Source organism: Oryza brachyantha, chromosome 5, assembly GCF_000231095.2.
Source record: "Oryza brachyantha chromosome 5, ObraRS2, whole genome shotgun sequence".
Lineage (NCBI taxonomy): Eukaryota > Viridiplantae > Streptophyta > Magnoliopsida > Poales > Poaceae > Oryza > Oryza brachyantha.
The window spans coordinates 14,839,713-14,858,734 of NC_023167.2; the positions used below are offsets into that span (position 1 = coordinate 14,839,713).

At 41.6% G+C, this 19,022-nt stretch overlaps 2 protein-coding genes and 1 non-coding gene across 3 annotated transcripts; 2 read left to right on the top strand and 1 right to left on the bottom strand.

Annotated features, from left to right (window-relative positions):
* Positions 1–132: 132 nt before the first annotated feature.
* TRNAK-CUU lies at positions 133–205 on the bottom strand. The gene has a single exon. It is a non-coding gene; the product is annotated as a tRNA-Lys (tRNA).
* A 3,290-nt stretch (positions 206–3,495) lies between these two features.
* Positions 3,496–8,285, top strand: LOC102712448 (protein ESMERALDA 1-like). Its single transcript, XM_015837134.2, has 10 exons — positions 3,496–3,936; positions 4,633–4,696; positions 4,987–5,054; positions 5,162–5,250; positions 5,944–6,141; positions 6,764–6,968; positions 7,048–7,215; positions 7,395–7,562; positions 7,647–7,837; positions 7,946–8,285. Exons 1-10 carry the CDS (start codon positions 3,496–3,498, stop codon positions 8,106–8,108), a joined length of 1,755 nt encoding a protein of 584 aa, XP_015692620.2. The 3' UTR covers positions 8,109–8,285.
* A 103-nt stretch (positions 8,286–8,388) lies between these two features.
* On the top strand, positions 8,389–12,317 carry LOC121054449 (fasciclin-like arabinogalactan protein 4). The gene is made up of 4 exons (XM_040524185.1): positions 8,389–8,737; positions 8,818–8,961; positions 9,056–9,134; positions 10,532–12,317. The coding sequence occupies exon 4, from the start codon at positions 10,692–10,694 to the stop codon at positions 12,003–12,005; it is 1,314 nt and encodes a 437-aa protein (XP_040380119.1). The 5' UTR covers positions 8,389–8,737; positions 8,818–8,961; positions 9,056–9,134; positions 10,532–10,691; the 3' UTR covers positions 12,006–12,317.
* Positions 12,318–19,022: the final 6,705 nt, after the last annotated feature.

Here is a 19,022-nt window from a genome sequence, read left to right on the forward strand (position 1 = left end):
ACTTGGGGCACCAATACCGGGTATTTTGTAGTGTTTTAAACCTGGGACACCAAGCTGCGTATTTTGTAGTGTTTTTACTAAACTTGTCATAGTTCTGAACATAATAAAACACGGATATGAAAAAATAAAACTCGCCCACCGTGGGGCTCGAACCCACGACCACAAGGTTAAGAGCCTTGCGCTCTACCGACTGAGCTAGACGGGCAACTTATTATGTGAAATGTTTATTTCTTTGTGTTATAGCGGACGGAGGCACGGATAACATCTTATGATGCCTCTTGGTAGATTTTGCACATGCTGTGATTAAAAGCCACTGGAGGCACCTGCATTCCTGTCTCAACCATCTCAAAAGATCTTGCACAGTATATGAGATGATATAACAACTTCTAAGGCTTTGGCATCATTTATATGGAACCAGTTCTTACCGTGAATCGTTGATTGCACGGAGACAGCTTTGAGGCATGAAAAAGACATTGTCCTTTTCTTCAGTTATTTGCTACCGGCTTGGACATGTGACTAATCCATTAGTCTGCGTTAGTCTCGTTTAGTCCTTACAAACCTAAATAGAAGAAACTAAAAAGAGATAAATTGTATTAGTCTATTAATTCCTTTCAGAATTATTTATTGAAACTAAAACTTTCTTTCACATTTGTCCCATAACCGAAATTTCTATAAGATGCACTTTTAGTATTTTTAGTCCCTCTAACCAACTAGTGGGGACTAAAGATTTTAGTCTATAGACTAATTTTTAGTTTTAGAACTAAATAACCAAACATCACCTTAAAAGTATTCGTTTGTACTAAACCTTCGCAATAGCAGACTCCAGAACTTGTACTGCCAAAGTGACTGAACATTGGACAGGACACAGTTCTTCCTTTTTGCATAAATTTGTTGGCCTTTCGTTGCATATGCATCGACGTTTTTTTTATATATAGATGAATTCTGCAGATATGTTGAGATCGAATGCATGAATGGATTAGAAAAAAAACACCTACTACACATATGCTCCATCCATTCTAAATTATAATTATTTTTAGCAGCCTTAATTTTTCAATTCTTATATTTGGAACCCAAAATTTAGAAATGTTAAACTTGGATTTAGAGTAGATTATGAGATTTTTTTCATCCTATTTTATTTTTCGGTATTTGCTTTTATATCTCTAAGAGCATGTATATAAAAATTATTCAAAAAATATTTTTTATTTATAAATAAGTTGTTTCGTTTTTTCTTAGAAAGTGGAATGAAGACCACGTAAGATTCAAATTTTGTACCATAATATAAACATTTATACACTAATTCTTATTATTTCAATTATTCTAATTATTTTTACACTTATATCAGTTGTCACTTCAATGATTAACTTCTAGAACCAATAAATTCAAAAGTTGGTCACTGAAGCAACTAAAATGGTATTTTTGATATATTCTTGGTCTATACTAAATAATATAAAAAAATTGCAATGGAGGTGTTATATCTTTTTTTTTCCTGTTGATATGCCTGCCAGCGAGGGCAACACATAGATCAAGCATTTATCACACGAAAACAAAACGTACTTGTGTCATTGCCATGGTTCCAACCCCAATCCACTGACAGTGTCGCCATCAGGCCGTCGCTATCCCAATCTACCGACGCAGATAATAATGTCACATGAAACACGTACTGTGCTTGACTTGCGAGGTTATTTCTCTTCCGCCTCATCTTTTTTAACATATGATAAATTTTAAATTTTCTTGTCATTGTCTATGCTTATATGATAAATTTTAAATTTTCTTGTCATTGTCTATGCTTATATGATAAATTTTAAATTTTCTAAACTTGATTTTAAAATTTTTACTACAGTTGATTGTTTAGACTTAACTTTTAACTTTTAGAGTTTTTCATTTCATCCTTAAGTAGGTAACATGAGGTATCACTTTTTTCTAGGTAAAATTTAATACTTCTTGTACTCAAGTATAGTAAAATTGCTTAAACTTTTTAAGTCACTAATAATATTTAGATAAAATTTGTATTTACATGTTATTTTTAATTTACAAATGTATTATTTGTCACCCACTTCCATTTTCGTCGTATATCACTTGGTCCCCTCCCGACTTCTGTGTTTTGGTGAGTTGCGCCGGATACGGACATACAGATCATCGGCAAGTCCATTTCCCGCCGTTGAATGCGCCCATTTTTTTCGTCGAAAATAAAACACTATGAATAGAAGCGTCAAACTTTGCCAAACCACACTTTACAAAATATATATATACAGTAGTAGCTAAGAAAATGAAGACCACAACTCAACTAATGTTTGTTAGTATAAAAGATGAGATTAAAATGTGTGAGTATATATAGAAAAACGTGAGGTTAGTACCTAAGAAACTAATCTTTTGGTACGACAAGTTGAGTCTTCCAACCAAACAAAACCCCTATTTCTGTATTTAAATATATATACGGTTGAGTTTATTTGATCTTTGTGGTACAACTTTAACCACTATATTTCTATTAAAATATAATGAATATAACAGTAATATCTTATAAAACTATTTATTTTCAAGGTGTTTAATGGTGAGTTAGGTAACATGCGCAGAAAACCTAGTAACAAATTAATATATAATTAATTAATATTTATAAAAAACTTAAAAATTGAATTGATATGATTTTTGAAATCAACTTCCTATTGAACATTTTCGCAAAAATACTGTTTAACAGTTTTAAAAACGCGCACGTGAAAAACATCTGATTTTCTAAATAAAAGAATGCGACCCTGCTGCTTGTATAAAAATCTATCATATGATTCTATGCATTTAAACAAAAATCTGATGGAATGAAGGTGGTGTTTAGATTGAGAAAGTTTCTGGAACAGTGTCACGTCAAATGTTTGACCGAATGTCGGAAGGAGTTTTTGGACACGAATGAAAAAACGAATTTCATGGCTAACCTAGAAACCGCGAGACGAATCTTTTAAGCCTAATTTATCCGTCATTAGCACATGTTGGTTACTGTAGCACTTATGGCTAATAATGGACTAATTAGACTCAAAAGATTCGTCTGAAGATTTCTTCCATAACTGTGCAATTAATTTTTTGATTTATCTATATTTAATGTTTTATTTAGGTGTCTAAAATTTCGATGCGATGTTTTTGGAAAAAAATTTGGGAACTTGTTAAACAAGGCCAAAGTCTAACAATATCGTATATTCAAATACGAGTACAATCAAATTACCTTTCTAAAAAAAAAACATACTCTTTGAAAAATTTAAGATCTTTCAAAGCCCACCGCGAGCTCGAGTCGGGCCCGTACGGCCCCCGTACGGCCGTACCGCGCAGGCTCGTCGGCCCTCGCGCCTCCTCCTCCCCCGCTCGCTCGGGCTCGGCTCGCACCGCCACCTCCCTCCTCCCCATCTCTCTCGCTGGCCACGCCTCCGTTGCGCGCCGCGGGAGCGAGCGATCGCGGACGCGGCGCCCCGCCGGCCGGTTCGCTGCGGGAGCTTCGGGGGTGGGGAGGCCCCCCCGATGCAGGTCCAGACGTACAGCCGCCTCGGCAGCTTCGGCGGGGCCGCGGGCGCGCCGTCCCCGCCGCCGGCGCCGCCGGCGGCGTCCCTGCAGAGGGGCGGGGGCGGCAGCGGTAGGAGGACGCCGGGGAAGGGGGTTTCCTCGGCGAGGGGCGGCTCTTCCTCCGCCGCCGCGGCGGCGGCGGCGTGGACGGGGGTCGGGTGCGGCTGCGCCGCGAGGAGGGCGGCGAGGGCGGTGCTCGCGGCGCTGCACCGGAGGCAGGCGGTGTTCCTCTTCGCGCCGCTGCTGTACGTGGCGGCCATGCTGCTTTACATGGGGTCCATCCCGCTCGACGTCGTGCCGCGGATCATCGCGCGCCCGGCGCCCGGGTCGGTGTACCGCAGCCCGCAGCTGTACGCGCGCCTCCGCGCCGACATGGACGCCGACAACTCCACCGACGCGGTCAGTGGTTCCTTCTTTCAAGTTTACTGCTCAATGTGTTTATTTCAGTCGCAATGTGGCACACAGGTCTGAACATTTTGATGATTAGTTGTGTCTGCTCTGTGATGAAGTCTGGGTTTGGTGTGGGCAGTGTTCGGTCATGTGCTAGATAATCAATCGGAGATAGTATAACTTGCATTTGACTAGTTTTTGCTATCACTAAGATCAGATTAGATTTGCTCGTTCGCAAATTTATGTCGTTGCGAGGTGGCAGGGATAACTAATGTTATATTACATCTGAATAGGACTTAAGCTTTGTAGTACAAAATTCTCCGCCCTTGCAAGGCCATGATTTGCTTGACTGAGAATAGTTTATTTTTCTGCTTCGCTTCCAGTAGTTGTAAACTGTTTAGTCGGTAGATTATTCTTCATCAGCTAGCACAAAGTGACAGAGTGATGAATCAAACTGAACTAAGTGGACGTGTACTCTGGTGCAATACTTCTGCAAAGGATCTTCAGTAGAAAAAAAAAGAAGCATGTTAGTTAGAGTGGTGTACAAGAACATGTGTTTTCATTCTTTGGTTGTAACATTCTTTTCCATGTGCTTGTAGATGTTTTCCTTTTCTATTTCAGCTTAACTGTATCAATGGTCACTTGTTATTTACTTGTGCACAATTTCCATCATTGCTTCTTTCACTCGTACTGATATTTTTCTAGCTTGCAACCCTATGGAGGTACAAAGATGGTTTCTGGCAACCTTGCATAAACAATGCTACCAATAGTACGTCATTCACTGGACTTAACCTTCCCTTTTCTTTACAAAGCAAGAAACAGTAGATGTTAAAGTTTGCCCATGCTCCTGTTTTCTAAAATTGCTTATTTTCCTTTGGAAATGTTTTTTTATGTAATTTAGTGTGTTTACTTCTTGTTTTTCCATAAACACTACTTTTGATATTACATAATTGGGTAATTGGGCACCTTAGAAAGAATTAGTTTAATAAAAATTAGGTACATCTGAACATGTTCAGCGTATGACTATATCTCCTTTCTCTTGTATTACCTTTTTATTAGGTTTGCCTGAATCAAATGGCTACATATATATTGAGGCAAATGGCGGTTTGAATCAACAAAGGACATCGGTGATTTCTTTTTCTCAGCTATTCATTCCTTCCTACAGTTTACATCCATTCTTGCCATGCCTTTTGTTTGTCTATCATGAGTTACCCACTTGAGTTCCGCCTTTCAGATATGCAATGCAGTTGCTATCGCTGGTTTCTTGAACGCCACTCTTGTTATCCCAAACTTCCATTTCCATAGTATATGGAGGGATCCCAGGTATTATCTTATTAGACCAAGAAGTTAGCATCACCTGAGAGTCTCATGTCTAGTAAACCTAGCATGCCAGAATTGGAAATCTCTCATCAATCAAATGAAATACACAAATCACCTTCTAACAGCAGAGAATAAATAATGATTGCTTGCATAACAATGGATGGAGGAGGGTGAACAGAATATGGATGTGTGCTTGCATGATTGTCAACTTGTCTTACATTCTCATCTGCACTAATTCTGTAAACGACAAGATATACTCTCCCATTCTGTAGGTGCATATTCTTAAGAACTCATATATAAATCTGTGGATGCGGAATGACTTGTACATGACTGCACAAGTATCACATAAAAAGGCCAAGTTTTGTAATGGTTGTTTCTTATTTGTCTGTCATATCAAGTAACTCGGAGTTATTCTGGCTGAATGATGCTCAGTAGTACTGATAAATTTCTAAAAACTATGAGATTAGTAGACACACTTGCAAATGTGTTTGTTGAATGGATGTAACTTTGGGCCACCTGTTGCATTCTCATCAAGCTCTTTAATAATCAAGTTCTTTTTCTAGAAATGAATTGGACTGTTCTATACTCCTAGTAAATTTAATCTATATGACTGAAGAAAGTCATCTATGGTTATTGAAAACCGATGCTATTGTTAACAAAAAAAATACAACTACTGATATATCTTTTCGGGTACAGCAAATTCAGTGATATTTATGACGAGGATTACTTTGTAAAACATCTTCAAAATGATGTACGAGTAGTTGACAAGGTGCCTGATTTTATAATGGAGCGATTTGGTCACAATCTAAGCAATGTATTCAATTTCAAGATAAAGGCTTGGTCCCATATTCAATACTACAAAGATGCTGTTCTTCCAAGGTTGATTGAGGAAAGGTCAGATAGAAATCAATCCAGTTATTTATCTAATGACTTTAAGTTATATATGCACCTGAGTTTCCCTATATCCTCCTTTTGGACTCACTTGTTTATTGTCGTAACATGTACATTCCGTTTTGCATCCCTTCCATATGATGCAACTACTGCACTTATGCAAGTGTTTATAATTTTGGATGTAGTTAACATAACCTGACTGTATGATTAATATAAAAAAATAGTATAAAAACTTAGAGCAACAGTGATAAAAAGGAATCACCAAACAAAGTTGATGTTATATTTGACGTATTGACCTATAATGTAGGGCATCTTAATAATAGCAGTTTTCACTAATCTATAGTGTGTATCATCTCTTCAATCTCATTAAATGTATCCTAATGGGATTCCAAAATATGGATATCAGCCATAGGAGTTTGAATGGCCATTCTAAAGAATGTTGAATTGGTTACATCTTTGATGCTTCTCTTTACATTAAGATGGATCGAAATTTGAAGAGTTAATAGCAAAGGATCATTTCCCTGTTACATAGATACATAGTCAAGACAACAGTGTTCCACTCTGTGGAATTTCCTGATAGTTTTTGTTTAATAAGTGATTTCTTTTTTTACTATGTAAAGCATAGGCTCATCAGGATTTCACCCTTTGCAAACCGGCTGTCATTTGATGCCCCCCCAGCTGTCCAACGGTTGAGATGCTTGGCTAATTTTGAGGCTTTAAAATTTTCCAAACCAATTGCGACTCTATCTGAGACCTTAGTCACTCGAATGAAAGAAAAAAGCATGGCGAGTAATGGAAAATATGTTGCAGTTCATCTTCGTTTTGAGGAGGTTGGATTCTTTTCTAGAAGATTTAACTTATCTTTAGTGTTGCAAAAAATGGAGGTATCCACTAATTGTTTCCTTGCAGGATATGGTTGCCTTCTCATGTTGTATCTATGATGGTGGTGATGAGGAGAGGAAGGAAATGAATGCAGCCAGAGAAATAGGTTGGAGAGGAAAGTTTACGAAGCGTGGACGTGTGATAAAGCCAGGAGTGATAAGAATGAATGGAAAATGTCCACTCACTCCTTTGGAGGTACTACCATGCCTAATAGCAGAGATACTGCCCCTAATGGAGCTTTAAAACTTTTTTTTCTCAATCTCGTTCTGCTGCCAAATGCTTTCTCATTTTCTTTTCACCCGTAACATTGATTTAATTTAGGAACACCGCCAGATTTCTCAGGAACATTTACATGTTTATGCTACAACTTTTAGGTTGGATTAATGCTTCGTGGAATGGGTTTTGGCAACAATACTGCAATTTTTTTGGCTTCTGGAAAAATTTACAGAGCTGAGAAGAACATGGTTCCTCTTCTTGAAATGTTTCCTCTCCTACAGACAAAAGAAACTTTAGCATCTGCTGAGGAACTCGCTCCATTTAAGGTATTGTAGTATTGGGTGCAACTTCTCTTTGTATGGTTCTAGATTTTGTTCTGTTCGTTGCTCTAAAGGATTTGTGGCTGCCAGAATTTCTCCTCAAGGATGGCTGCTATTGACTACAGTGTTTGTGTCCATAGCGATGCCTTTGTGACCACACAAGGTGGAAATTTCCCTCATTTCCTTATGGGTCATAGGAGATACTTGTATGGTGGGCATTCAAGGACAATTAAACCAGACAAAAGAAGACTAGCCATATTATTTGACAATCCACGTATAGGGTATGATGTTGCACTGTGCATTTATTTTAATGTACTCCTTTTCAGATCGTATGACGTGCTGACATAAACTTCATGTTAATTGTCAGTTTTCTCCTATTTCTTCTGCAGATGGAAATCATTGAAACGGCACTTGCTTAATATGAGAACTCATAGTGATGCTAAGGGGGTTGAAATGAAAAGGCCTAATGAATCCATATACACCTTTCCCTGTCCCAACTGCATGTGTCGCTTGAACAGAACAGAACATTCTAGACCCAATCGAACTAGATAGCATCTCAAGTGCCATTTCTGTGGACTAACTTTATTCTTTCTGGCTTCATGGTACAACTGGCCTCATTACTTCAGTTAGCATTATCTTCCACATCATTGTACATTAGCCCATTCTTCCCCGATGACAGTCTCTCTCTCTCATTGAACCGTAGTCCTGGAACCATAGTCCATCCTGGAGCTAACAATACATCTGCTCATTTTAACATTCAACAAACATATCTGACACCTCTAGGCTGTAGTCATAGTCAGTGAAACATCAAACTGCTTGATGTAGTACCAAACCTTGTACATGTGGCTAGTTAACATTATGATGTATGATACTAGACAAATTTTGAATGGACAAGTATTTCTGAATTTGAGTTTTGATTTTTTTTTTCCATCTTGCTCTAAGAATGGCAGTTACCATCATTTCCCCAATTCCCCGTGTTCTATAGCTGGTCTTCTCCCCCTGTTGCAGCTTTGTCTGACACTTCACTATTTTCAACTGAAACACTAGCTCTACTTGATTCTCTCTAATGCTGACCCAAAAGTACTCTCTCACTTTAACTTGTCAAGTTGCTTGGTGATGAGAAGTTCTGAAAGATTACCCCAGTTGATCAAGTGGTTATTATCTGTTCATCTTTTGATAAGGTAAGCCATTCCTTGTTTGTACATGCTGAATACTTTCATTCTGCTTGTTTGATGTAGGACCGAACATTTAACTTTGGCAGTGCCAGCAGCAGGCTTTGGTCACTGAAGTCTGAAGGTGCCCTCACATGCAAGACCGTTGGTGGCCAATGGGAATCTGGGGCTGACGGATACTCGTTCATATTAAACGACAAGGCTTAACGAGATGAACGCCCGTCTGCCTGCCAGTGAGCTCCACTTGTCTGGTTTTAGCTCTCTCTCTTTTTTTTCTCAAAAATGGCAGATTTTAGAGTGACCCTTTTCATCGTCCTTTCTTATCAGCATCCTATTTTGGGGGGAGGCGTATAGTTCATGGAGTACTTCCCAACATGGCGTCGCTGTGCTCAGGCCTATCCGAATGGTAAGAAAAAACGGTTTTCTTTTCCTCTTGCCTTTCACGTGCCCCATGTTCGTCACCCCAAAGAAATATCTCTATTGGCAGACAAACAACTGAAGCCTGCATTAAAAAGAACAAAAATCATTAGCCAAACTTTCTAACGAATTTAGCTTAGATCTCATGCAAGTACTTATCCGCAGGCCCTGGTAATTTTAATGAAGGTGTTATGGTATCCATTTCCCCCTCGCTATTGGGATTGGCATTACATAGTAGATATGGTGCGTAAATTTAGCTATTTATGAAACAGCAAATAGGAGACGGTTGTTTCTGCCTTGTCGTTCTTGATGCTTCCCTGTAGAATGCGCGGCATAATCTGATTAGCGATGCTTATAAGAGCATTCTAACAACTCATCTAAATTTGATCATCCATATTTCATTTGGATGATTATCTAAACTAGTTTTATCCTTCATATCTCTATGTGCTCCACTAGATCATCCATATATGATATCCTCTATATCTCTTTGGAGGATGGAGAGAGATCATCCAAATATGAAGATTCTCTCTCCTAATATGGATGACATCTAAAAATAGATAATAGGATAGTCATTCTGTTAAAACTCAATTTGTAGTCTTCATCCTCTATTTTTAGAATAAAGAATGAGATAGATGAGCTATTGGGGATGCTCTAGCTCCCTGGTTTGCTTACTTTCCTCAACGCATTCTTCAAAGAGAACAAAATCAATTTACCATAAAGCTGCACTTTTTGCATCATTTTGCCTGCTACTTAGCTCAGTCCCACGTTATGTAATCACACCAATCAGACCCACTAAAGCACCTTTCTAGTCCCTCTTTTTCTCTCTACGTCATCCGGCGAATTGAGCATTTCAGCTGCTCCGATCAGGCGATGTCCTGATTTAGCAAAATCAAACAGTGAGCCTACCCATTTTCATACAGATTACAGAAGCAGAGTAAACGACCCAACTAACCTGCCTACCTGTCAGTGGGCCCCGCCAAGCCCTGGACCCACCTATCATTACCAATTCCTTTTTTTTCTTTTGCGAAAACTGCGTCGAGGCTGGCTGGCTCGTCGCTGCTACTACTACAGGCCAAGCCACCCACCCACGCCCCGACGCCATTAATTTCCTCAAAGCACAAATCACAACGCGCGGCACGAAAACTTTGCACTGAAATCGATTCGAGAAGAAACAAGGCTGTGTTTTTTTAACTATTTTTTATGCTAAACTGTATATCATTTTTTAAAAAAGTTTATACCCAGAATTTTATCATCTTATAATTTTATAATTTTAGAGTAGATTTTACCTGTAGTAATTAATTTTATTATTTATACCATTACATATAGATAATAATTTATCAGGTTAAAAATTGAAAATGTCGTTTTTTTGTTGGTGAAAAAATGCAGCCAAAAAATAAAGTATTCCTTCCACTGAGGCTCGGGTCACCTCCCCCCATCGTCCTAGCACGGACTCGCCACCACCAACACCTCACTGCTCCACACGACCACACTCTTCCCGAGTCGGCAAGTAGAGTGAGCTGAGCTCCCCCATCCCTGTGGCGGCGAGATGCGGGGACGGCAGATCCCTCCTCCCGCCGCCGCCTCCTCCCGCGTCGTCGTCCTCGCGGCGGCGGTGGCCGCGCTGCTGGCCGCGGCGCTCCAGCCGCTGCCTGCCGCGGGCGTGGACGTGGCGGCGGTGCTCGCGGCGTTCCCGGACCTCGCCGGCTTCGCGCGGCTGCTCGCGTCCAGCCCGGTGGCCGGGGAGCTCGCCGGGCGGTCGTCGCTGACGCTGCTGGCCGTGCCGAACGGCAACCTCCCGCAGTCGCCGTCGGCGTACGCCGCGGCGTCCGGGGCTGACCTGGCCGACGTGCTGCGCTACCACGTGCTGCTCGAGTACCTGGCCCCCGCCGACCTCCGCCGCCTGCCGGCCTCCGGGAAGCTGGTCACCACGCTGTTCCAGACCACCGGCCGCGCTCCCGCCGACCTTGGGGCCATCAACGTCACCGCGGCGGGGTCGTCTCTGGCAATCGTCCGCTCGCCGGCGCCGTTCCCGGGGTCGAACGCCACCGTGCTCGGCGCCGTCACCGCCGTGCCGTACAACCTGAGCGTGCTCGCCGTGGACGGCCTCATCGTGCCGTCCGGCTTCGACCTCGCGGCGTCGGAGTCGCGGCCCCCCGCCGCAGTCAACATAACCAAGGTCCTCGCCGACGCGCGCGCCTTCAACGTGGCCGCCTCCATGCTGGAGGCCTCCGGCGTTGCCGACGAGTTCGAGGCCGACGAGCGCGGCGCCGGCATCACCGTGTTCGCCCCCACCGACGACGCCTTCGCCGGCCTCCCCGCCGGCGACCGCCTCCAGTCCCTCCCCGCCGAACGCAAGGCCGTCGTGCTCCGCTTCCACGTCCTCCACTCCTACTACCCCCTCGGATCCCTCGAGTCCATCGTGAACCCCGTCCAGCCGACGCTCGCCACCGAGTTCAGCCAGGCCGGCCGCTTCACCCTCAACATCACCCGCGCCAACGGCTCCGTCGCCATCGACACCGGCGTGGTGCAGGCGACCATCACCCGCACGGTGTTCGACCAGAACCCCGTCGCCGTGTTCGCGGTCTCCAAGGTGCTCCTCCCCAAAGAAATGTTCAGCCGGAGCGACTCCGCCATCGTCGCCGCCGCCACGTCGCCCCCACCGGCCCCGCTGCCCGCGGAATCGCCGGAGAGCGCGCCGACAAAGCTATCGTCCCCGCCCGCGCTGCGCGACACCGCCGGCGACGCGAACCACACGACGGCAGCGGCGGCGGCGGCGGCGGCGGGGAAGACGAAACCGACAATTGGCCGGCGGTGTATAGCGTTGTTGTATCTACTACCACTACTGCTACCTCTGGTATGAGATCCGGTTCGTTTGCTTGTCCATTACCATCCTTGTTGAGCTCAATTTTTGCTTTTCCTTTCTTTTTTTTTTTCTTTTTTTTGGTTATAACTTGTACACTGGGGAGGGGGAGAAGTGAGAAGAGGTGAATTCAGATTGAGCTGCAAAGCAGCATTTTTTTGTTCTTTCTCTTTCTTTTTGTTCTTACCAGCTGCTTCATGTTGCACAAAAAGGGAAATAATGGTAGCAATGTACCATCCTTGTAAAGATCCAAAATCCATTCCACCACCATCTCTGTTCCAAATGAAATCACATCCAGATTGCTGCTGCTGATGATGGGCTCAGTTCATCCCCATCTTTGCTGGGAGGGAAGATTTTGCGACTCAAGCAAGAAGGCGGTGAACTGACCGGGGTGGTGAGGGGAGAGGAGGGGGTGGGGTGGCAGTGAGCTGGCTGGGGTGGGGGGGTGTAGGGGACGTCGCGGCCGTCAGGCCGGCGTCAGCGCTGCCCCGTTAGATTCTATCGCCTTTTCTATCTGCTTGCGTCGTCTTCGCGCGGCAAGGCTGTCCTGGCCCTTCTGGCACTTGTTGCGTCTGCTTCTTGTCGCCCTGCCACGTCACCCGCCCCGGCAGGAATTCCACCCGGCTGGCCGGCCTGGGCTACCCGAGCCATAAAGCCATCGATGGACGACGGGTGGATTGGCTGAGACACAATGGCGGGACGAGCATCTTTGGACGCCTAGAGCTCCAAATAAAGGCCCAAAAAAAATACCCATGATATTTCATGAAAGTATAGTTGTATTATCATACCTAAGCGCTGCGTTCGGTAGTTGGTTGGGGGTAATTAGTTATCCGGCGTAGAAAATATAGTAACAGATTAGTACATGTTTAACTAATTATTAATTATTAAAAAATAGAAAATAGATTAATAAAATATATCAGGAAGCGTGCATGCGGAAAAAGAGAAGAATTAGATACCTAAACCCCACGGCCGAACACGGCCCTAGTGGGAAGTATCGTCATGATTTTTTACTCTTCATCGACAACATGGAGAGAACCTGAAACTAGAAAATGAAATTACGTACGGAAGTGATGACAAGTGTGAGAAGTTAACTAATTACAAATTACAAAGCAAAGCATGAAAAACATTTGGACAAGCACGCTATAAATCTTGTTCATTGTTACTAGCCGCGGTTCCTAGTATTACTATATGTGGGGTTAGGGTGGATTCATCAATTCCTACCGTTACAAGGGTTGGGGACTTGGAGTGGATTCATTTGAGCACTCGACTTGATAGAACGAATATATTGATATGCTTCGCTTCTTCCATGAAACTAAATCAAATTTCTAATTGACTAACTGCTAAGAAAGGGGGGAGAATGAAAAAAAAACCGAGAAAGGTAGAACTTGACATGCATTTTGGGTCTTTGAAGCTTTGGGAATCAAGCTATAGGGGATAGGATAGGGGTCGTCTGCCACCACAGTCGGTTGCCGCCTTGCTCTGTGCCCCCCACCGTCACACACTTCTGCCTCGCCCAGCTTACTCCCTTCTGCCTCGCCGCTGTTGTGTTGCTACCATAGGCGAGCATTGTCGCTGCCACCGTAGAGAGGAAGAGAACACGAGTAGATGGCAGACAACTCAAGGCAATTAGGGTTGTGGTCTTCTCTTGTGTGACGTCTACTGGACTACCTATTGGGTTGGGAACTTGGGGCTTCGAAAGGACTCGTGTGGGGCTGGCACAAACAAGTAGGTCTGGACCATTAGGATATTATATTCTTGGAATACACACGTACACAAGCTAGTCCATTAAAAAAATTTACGAGATGGGCTTAGGTCCAAGTTGTCCTAGGCCCAATTCCGTCCACGCTAAGACCTTACCCCTCACTATCCAATCGCCCTAGGAAGTTGATCAAACGGCTAAGGAGTAATCTTAGTATGGGAGGACTCTTTTGGAACATAGGAATTTAACAAGATTCTTTAAAGGAATAGTTCAATCTTCTCTAAACCAAATAGTCTTGATAGTTGATAATCTAATAGCATCATCTTCAAGGAATTAGGGGCCTATTTGTATTGATGCTAAAATATACCCTTCCAATTTTTTTGGTACTTAGGATAGTAAATATGATGGTGGTTTGACGCCAAATAGTTAGTAATGCCCATACTAAAATTAACATAATTCTAAAACTTTCTTCACTACGTATTGAATTTGGCTGCACATTGATAAGAAAAATGCAACTCTATCATACCAACAAATTGGTAGTACCAAAATTTATCAATTTTTTGGTACTACCAAAGGATTGTTAGGGTAGAGAACCAAACATGCCCTACAGTTTGGTGGTTGTATGTTTGTTTTGATCTTGACATGGGTTGCCAAATGCCCAACTCCTTGTTCATAGAGGCTAGGTGGACAGTTAGGGTAGAGAACCAAATATGCCCTACAGTTTGGTGGTTGTATGTTTGTTTTGATCTTGACATGGGTTGCCAAATGCCCAACTCCTTGTTCATAGAGGCTAGGTGGACACCCGCCCTTCGTTGTTTAGGGATGTGCACGGTTCGACCTATGGATAATTTATGGTCGGCTCTCGTTTAACTAATTGAATTAAGTTGATGTTAAAAGTGAAACTCGGTTTATTTTGTTGATTTATAACTACGCTAATTTATCCGTGGGTCAACCGATGTCTTGTTTGTTGCGTCTTAATCATTATTAATCTCTAAAAAAATAGTCAACCACTTAGAAATCGCTATTAGTCGTCAAGACTCATCGGTGCCGCTGGTACAGTGCTTGATTCATTGATGTGAAACGTGTGCACTTCTGGCAAGAGAAATTTACAGCGCCATGAAATTCCACTGGACAGATTTGATCCTAAATCCATGTACATGTTCCCAAATTCCAACTAGTCCAAGGGGGCCCTAACATAGAACATAGCCAGGCCATTCTAGTAGCACGTACCAGCGAATATGGCTCTGCCTAACATCCGTGAAGACAAGATGCTTCTTGGTTCAGCGTGAGCTGGTGATGTTTTGGGTCCATTTGCCGTGAAGAAAATTGTCGCGTGGCGCGAGAAAGCTTTGCTTGTAGTCTTGCTAGCTAGGGTTCGCCGGTGAGGCATGCGTGCGTGCTGGGGGCCCCCGCGTGGCGTGGCGGCGTGTGCCAGCCTCGCATGTGCTTTGCTTTCAGGCACCGGGCGATGAGCAGTGAACTCAGGTGATGTTTAGTTTGCAAAAATTTTTTTGCAAAAACATCACATCAAGTTTTGATACATATTTGAATAATTAAACGTAGTCTAATTACAAAACAAATTTCAGATCTGACTGGAAACCGCGAGACGAATTTTTTGAGCCTAATTAATCCGTTATTAGCACATATTGGTTACTGTAGCACTTATGGCTAACTACTTTCTAATTAGGCTCAAAAGATTCGTCTCAAGATTTTTTCCGTAACTGCGTAATTAGTTTTTTGATTTATCTATGTTTAATGCTTTATTTAGATGTCCAAAGATTTGATGTGATGTTTTTGGAAAAAAAAATTTGGAAACTAAACGAGGCCTCGGTGAGCCAGTGATGAGTGCCTAGTGGCAATCCCTGCCAATTGATGCTCTCAGGGTTCAGAAACCTGAAAAACCCCATGGCAATTGATGTTTCAGTTGCAATTTGATGGAAAGCAAATCATGGCGTGTCATCGAGTGAGTTGCATTTACCACCTTTTCAATTTAACCCAAATGCTTAGGTAATGAGTAAAGGTGAGCAATTTTGATGTATGACTCTAATATCATACCGAGTTGCAACTAGTTCAGGGCTGTGATGAGCAGAGCGACAGTTATCGTGGAGAGAAACCGTTCAAAACTGTGAAAAAACCGCTATAATCGTGCTCCGCTAAGTGATGGCTTCGGAACTTTTCGTGATAAGGTGAACCCCAGTGATGAGTCCTTCAATTTCATGAGATCCGAGGCCTGGTTAGTTCCTTTGGGACGGAGGAGAGAATTTTTTTCGGCATTTGAATCAATCATATAGAAATTATGCAAAATTCACATGTCTCGAACAACCCTTGAATCTGCTATTTCTGGAGTTTTCGATGACTGTTCAAACCGTTGAGAAAGTTGAACCATGGTGCATACATACAGGTCATGTAAGGCACTGTTTAGTTTGCAAAAACTTTTTGTAAAAACATCTCATCAAATTTTTGGATACACATTTAAAGTATTAAATGTAGTCTAATTACAAAACAAATTTTAGATTCCGTCTGAAAACCGCGAGACGAATCTTTGAGTCTAATTAATCAGCCATTAGCACATATTGGTTACTATAGTGCTTATGGCTAATCACGTCCTAATTAGGCTTAAAAGATTTATTATGATTTTTCTCATAACTGTGTAATTAGTTTCAATGTTCATATATATTTAATGCTTTATTTAAATATCTAGAGATTCAATGAGATGTTTTTAAGAACTCAACAGAGCATAAGTAATTATGTTTTGTTGTCTCGACAAGAAGACTACGTTGCAGTTATCGCTGTCCAATCCTCCTGGCTGTAACCTCACAATCTGCAGTGGAATGCAGAACAACAACTCTCCTGTTTAACACTATTCTATCACGTTTCACGTGTGTGAGGTTACTGAGGTAAGTCTGCTACTTCTCGTACAAACATATCCGAGGTGCAGTTGTATTGAGATCCTCTTACTTAAAAACTAAATAAATGTGATAATAGATACGTGAGCAGATAGTGATAAGCCACACATGTCAACGATCATGTTACAAAGAGAATTCGTGCGGTGTAGTTCACTTTGGCACTGCCATTCCAGGCAGCCGGAAGTCAAGGACAGGTTTCACTTGTCAGCATCCGTAACTCAAAACATATATACTGATATTTGTATGTATACACACGTATATACATATGTACAAGTAAATTATTCAATTCTTACTAAATTATATTATATTAATTAATGTACAGGTATAAAAATTAGATAATTAATACATATTGAATCATCGGTAATTTCTGTTATAAGTTCGTTACTGCATATACGTAGCAATATATCGTGTTTGGGTTCAGTTTGGGAGCCATGTCTATCGCAACTCGACCGGCAAGTACGGGTTACACCGTACGATCGAGTGCTCTCTGCATTTTTGGTACGTGCAGATATTCCGTATTGTGTATGGCGGTCAATCATGTGGGTTGCGTTATTTTAGCCTATGTTATTTCTTGTTTTTACATGCTTATCAAGTTATTAAATGTTGTCTTTTTTATAAAAAAATATGTACAGAAATTTATCATTTCATCCTTACAAAATAGTTTGTAACTTCATATCAGCTAATTTTATAGTCTATAATATTAAATAAATATCCAAAAATCAGATAATCATTTATCCATTACTCGCTATCTTCCATGAACCAAAGGAACAGCCCTAATGTATAGGGCCAGCTAGCGGCCGGGTGCCATAATTGTAGGGTGGGTTTGGTTGGTGGTCAAGATGAGATGGGATATGACCATCTATATTTTTAGTGATATGGTGATCCAGTTTTATGTTTGGTTAGATGAATGAGATGATCTAATTTTTTGGTTGGTTGGATGGATGAAGATGGATAGGATGGACATATTGAATTACTAATAAATAATAATATAAATTAATCATCCTAGATTTTATCGTAATTAATATAAATTATCAATTAAATATATGTATCATTATTAATTAACACTAATTTAAACTTGGTAGTTACTAATTAATATCAAAACAAGCTAATTATTACTACACAATCACTAATGATCATGATTCGCGAAGGTGGATGAGCTAATCCGGCCAATTTGGCTGGATACACTCATCCAGCATCTTCATGGAATATTCTCTTTCTGGACCACCATATCCAGTTTCGCCCATAAACCAAACGCATCAAAAACCTAAACGATCATCTTCCATCCAGTTATATCTCATCAACCAAACACACCAGTACTGGATTATAGCAGCTAGCGTACACCGTGTCCCCAAAATGATTGGGGCTCACAGCTCAGCCCAGCTTACACCTGTGATGGAAAACAGTGATTAGTGTAAATGGCGATGACTAGTCAGTCCGTGCCTATTGCACTGTATGCCCGTAAACAAGAGGAGTACTGCCAAGGGATATTACTGGTGAGTTGCTGCCAAAGGATATTACTGGCGAGTTGCAGATAAGCATAGCATTGTGCAGTGGTACACTTGCAAGTTGCAACAGATTGTTCTTTCTCTCTCCTTACTATCTCTACAGAGAGGGGGATGCTGTCGACATAAACCCCCAATTTATATTGATGTTAATAATAGCATTACAAATTACAACACATTTGATCAATAGATGAATATAGATATGGCTAAAATCTAACCGTTAGAATCAAAGGACTAGTTCTAAAATACTAATTTTTTTACCAAGAGTCGATGTTTAAATGAGCGTTGATATGCCCATAAGTCGCAACTGATTTATATCAAGGAGATAAACATTATGAGAAATAATTTAGAAGCTGAAGGGCTTTGTAGTTCATTTTTAAGTTCTACAGTACACAACTATATGGTCTACTCCCTCTGTCCCACAAAAAACTAATTCTTTGGTTTTCGTGTCCAGCGTTTGACCATCCGTCTTATTTGAAAATCTTTTAAAAAATTTTAAAAAATTAGTTACACCTAAAGTATTATTCATGATTTATCATCTAATAAAAACAAAATTGTTAATTGTATTTTTTTAAATAAAATAAAGAGTTAAATATAAGTAAAAAGTGAAAGATTGATTTTTCTTTGGACAGAGAGAGTATATGTATAACCAATTTTGTATCCTTGAGCATCGCATTTGGACCGTGGTGATTTTACGGCCCAATAATGAGGACAGGGCCCTTTTTCTCCGAAATGGTACGATGAAAAGCTCAGTTTAAATTTCGCTAATAAACTGATGGCCCAACACTGAAACGGGAAAAAAGCTGAAGCCAATATCTGCAAGCCCATAATGAAGGCCCACATGAGCCCAGCCCATTTACCACCCGCGACTCCTCTCGGCGCCGCCTATATAATAGGTCTCACTCCGCTA

Coding starts and splice junctions, on each gene's coding strand:
- LOC102712448 (XM_015837134.2), top strand. CDS start 3,496: ATGCAGGTCCAGACGTACAGCCGCCTCGGCAGCTTCGGCGGGGCCGCG. Junction 3,937..4,632: donor CCGACAACTCCACCGACGCG/GTCAGTGGTTCC, acceptor ATATTTTTCTAG/CTTGCAACCCTATGGAGGTA. Junction 6,969..7,047: donor TTCATCTTCGTTTTGAGGAG/GTTGGATTCTTT, acceptor GTTTCCTTGCAG/GATATGGTTGCCTTCTCATG.
- LOC121054449 (XM_040524185.1), top strand. CDS start 10,692: ATGCGGGGACGGCAGATCCCTCCTCCCGCCGCCGCCTCCTCCCGCGTC.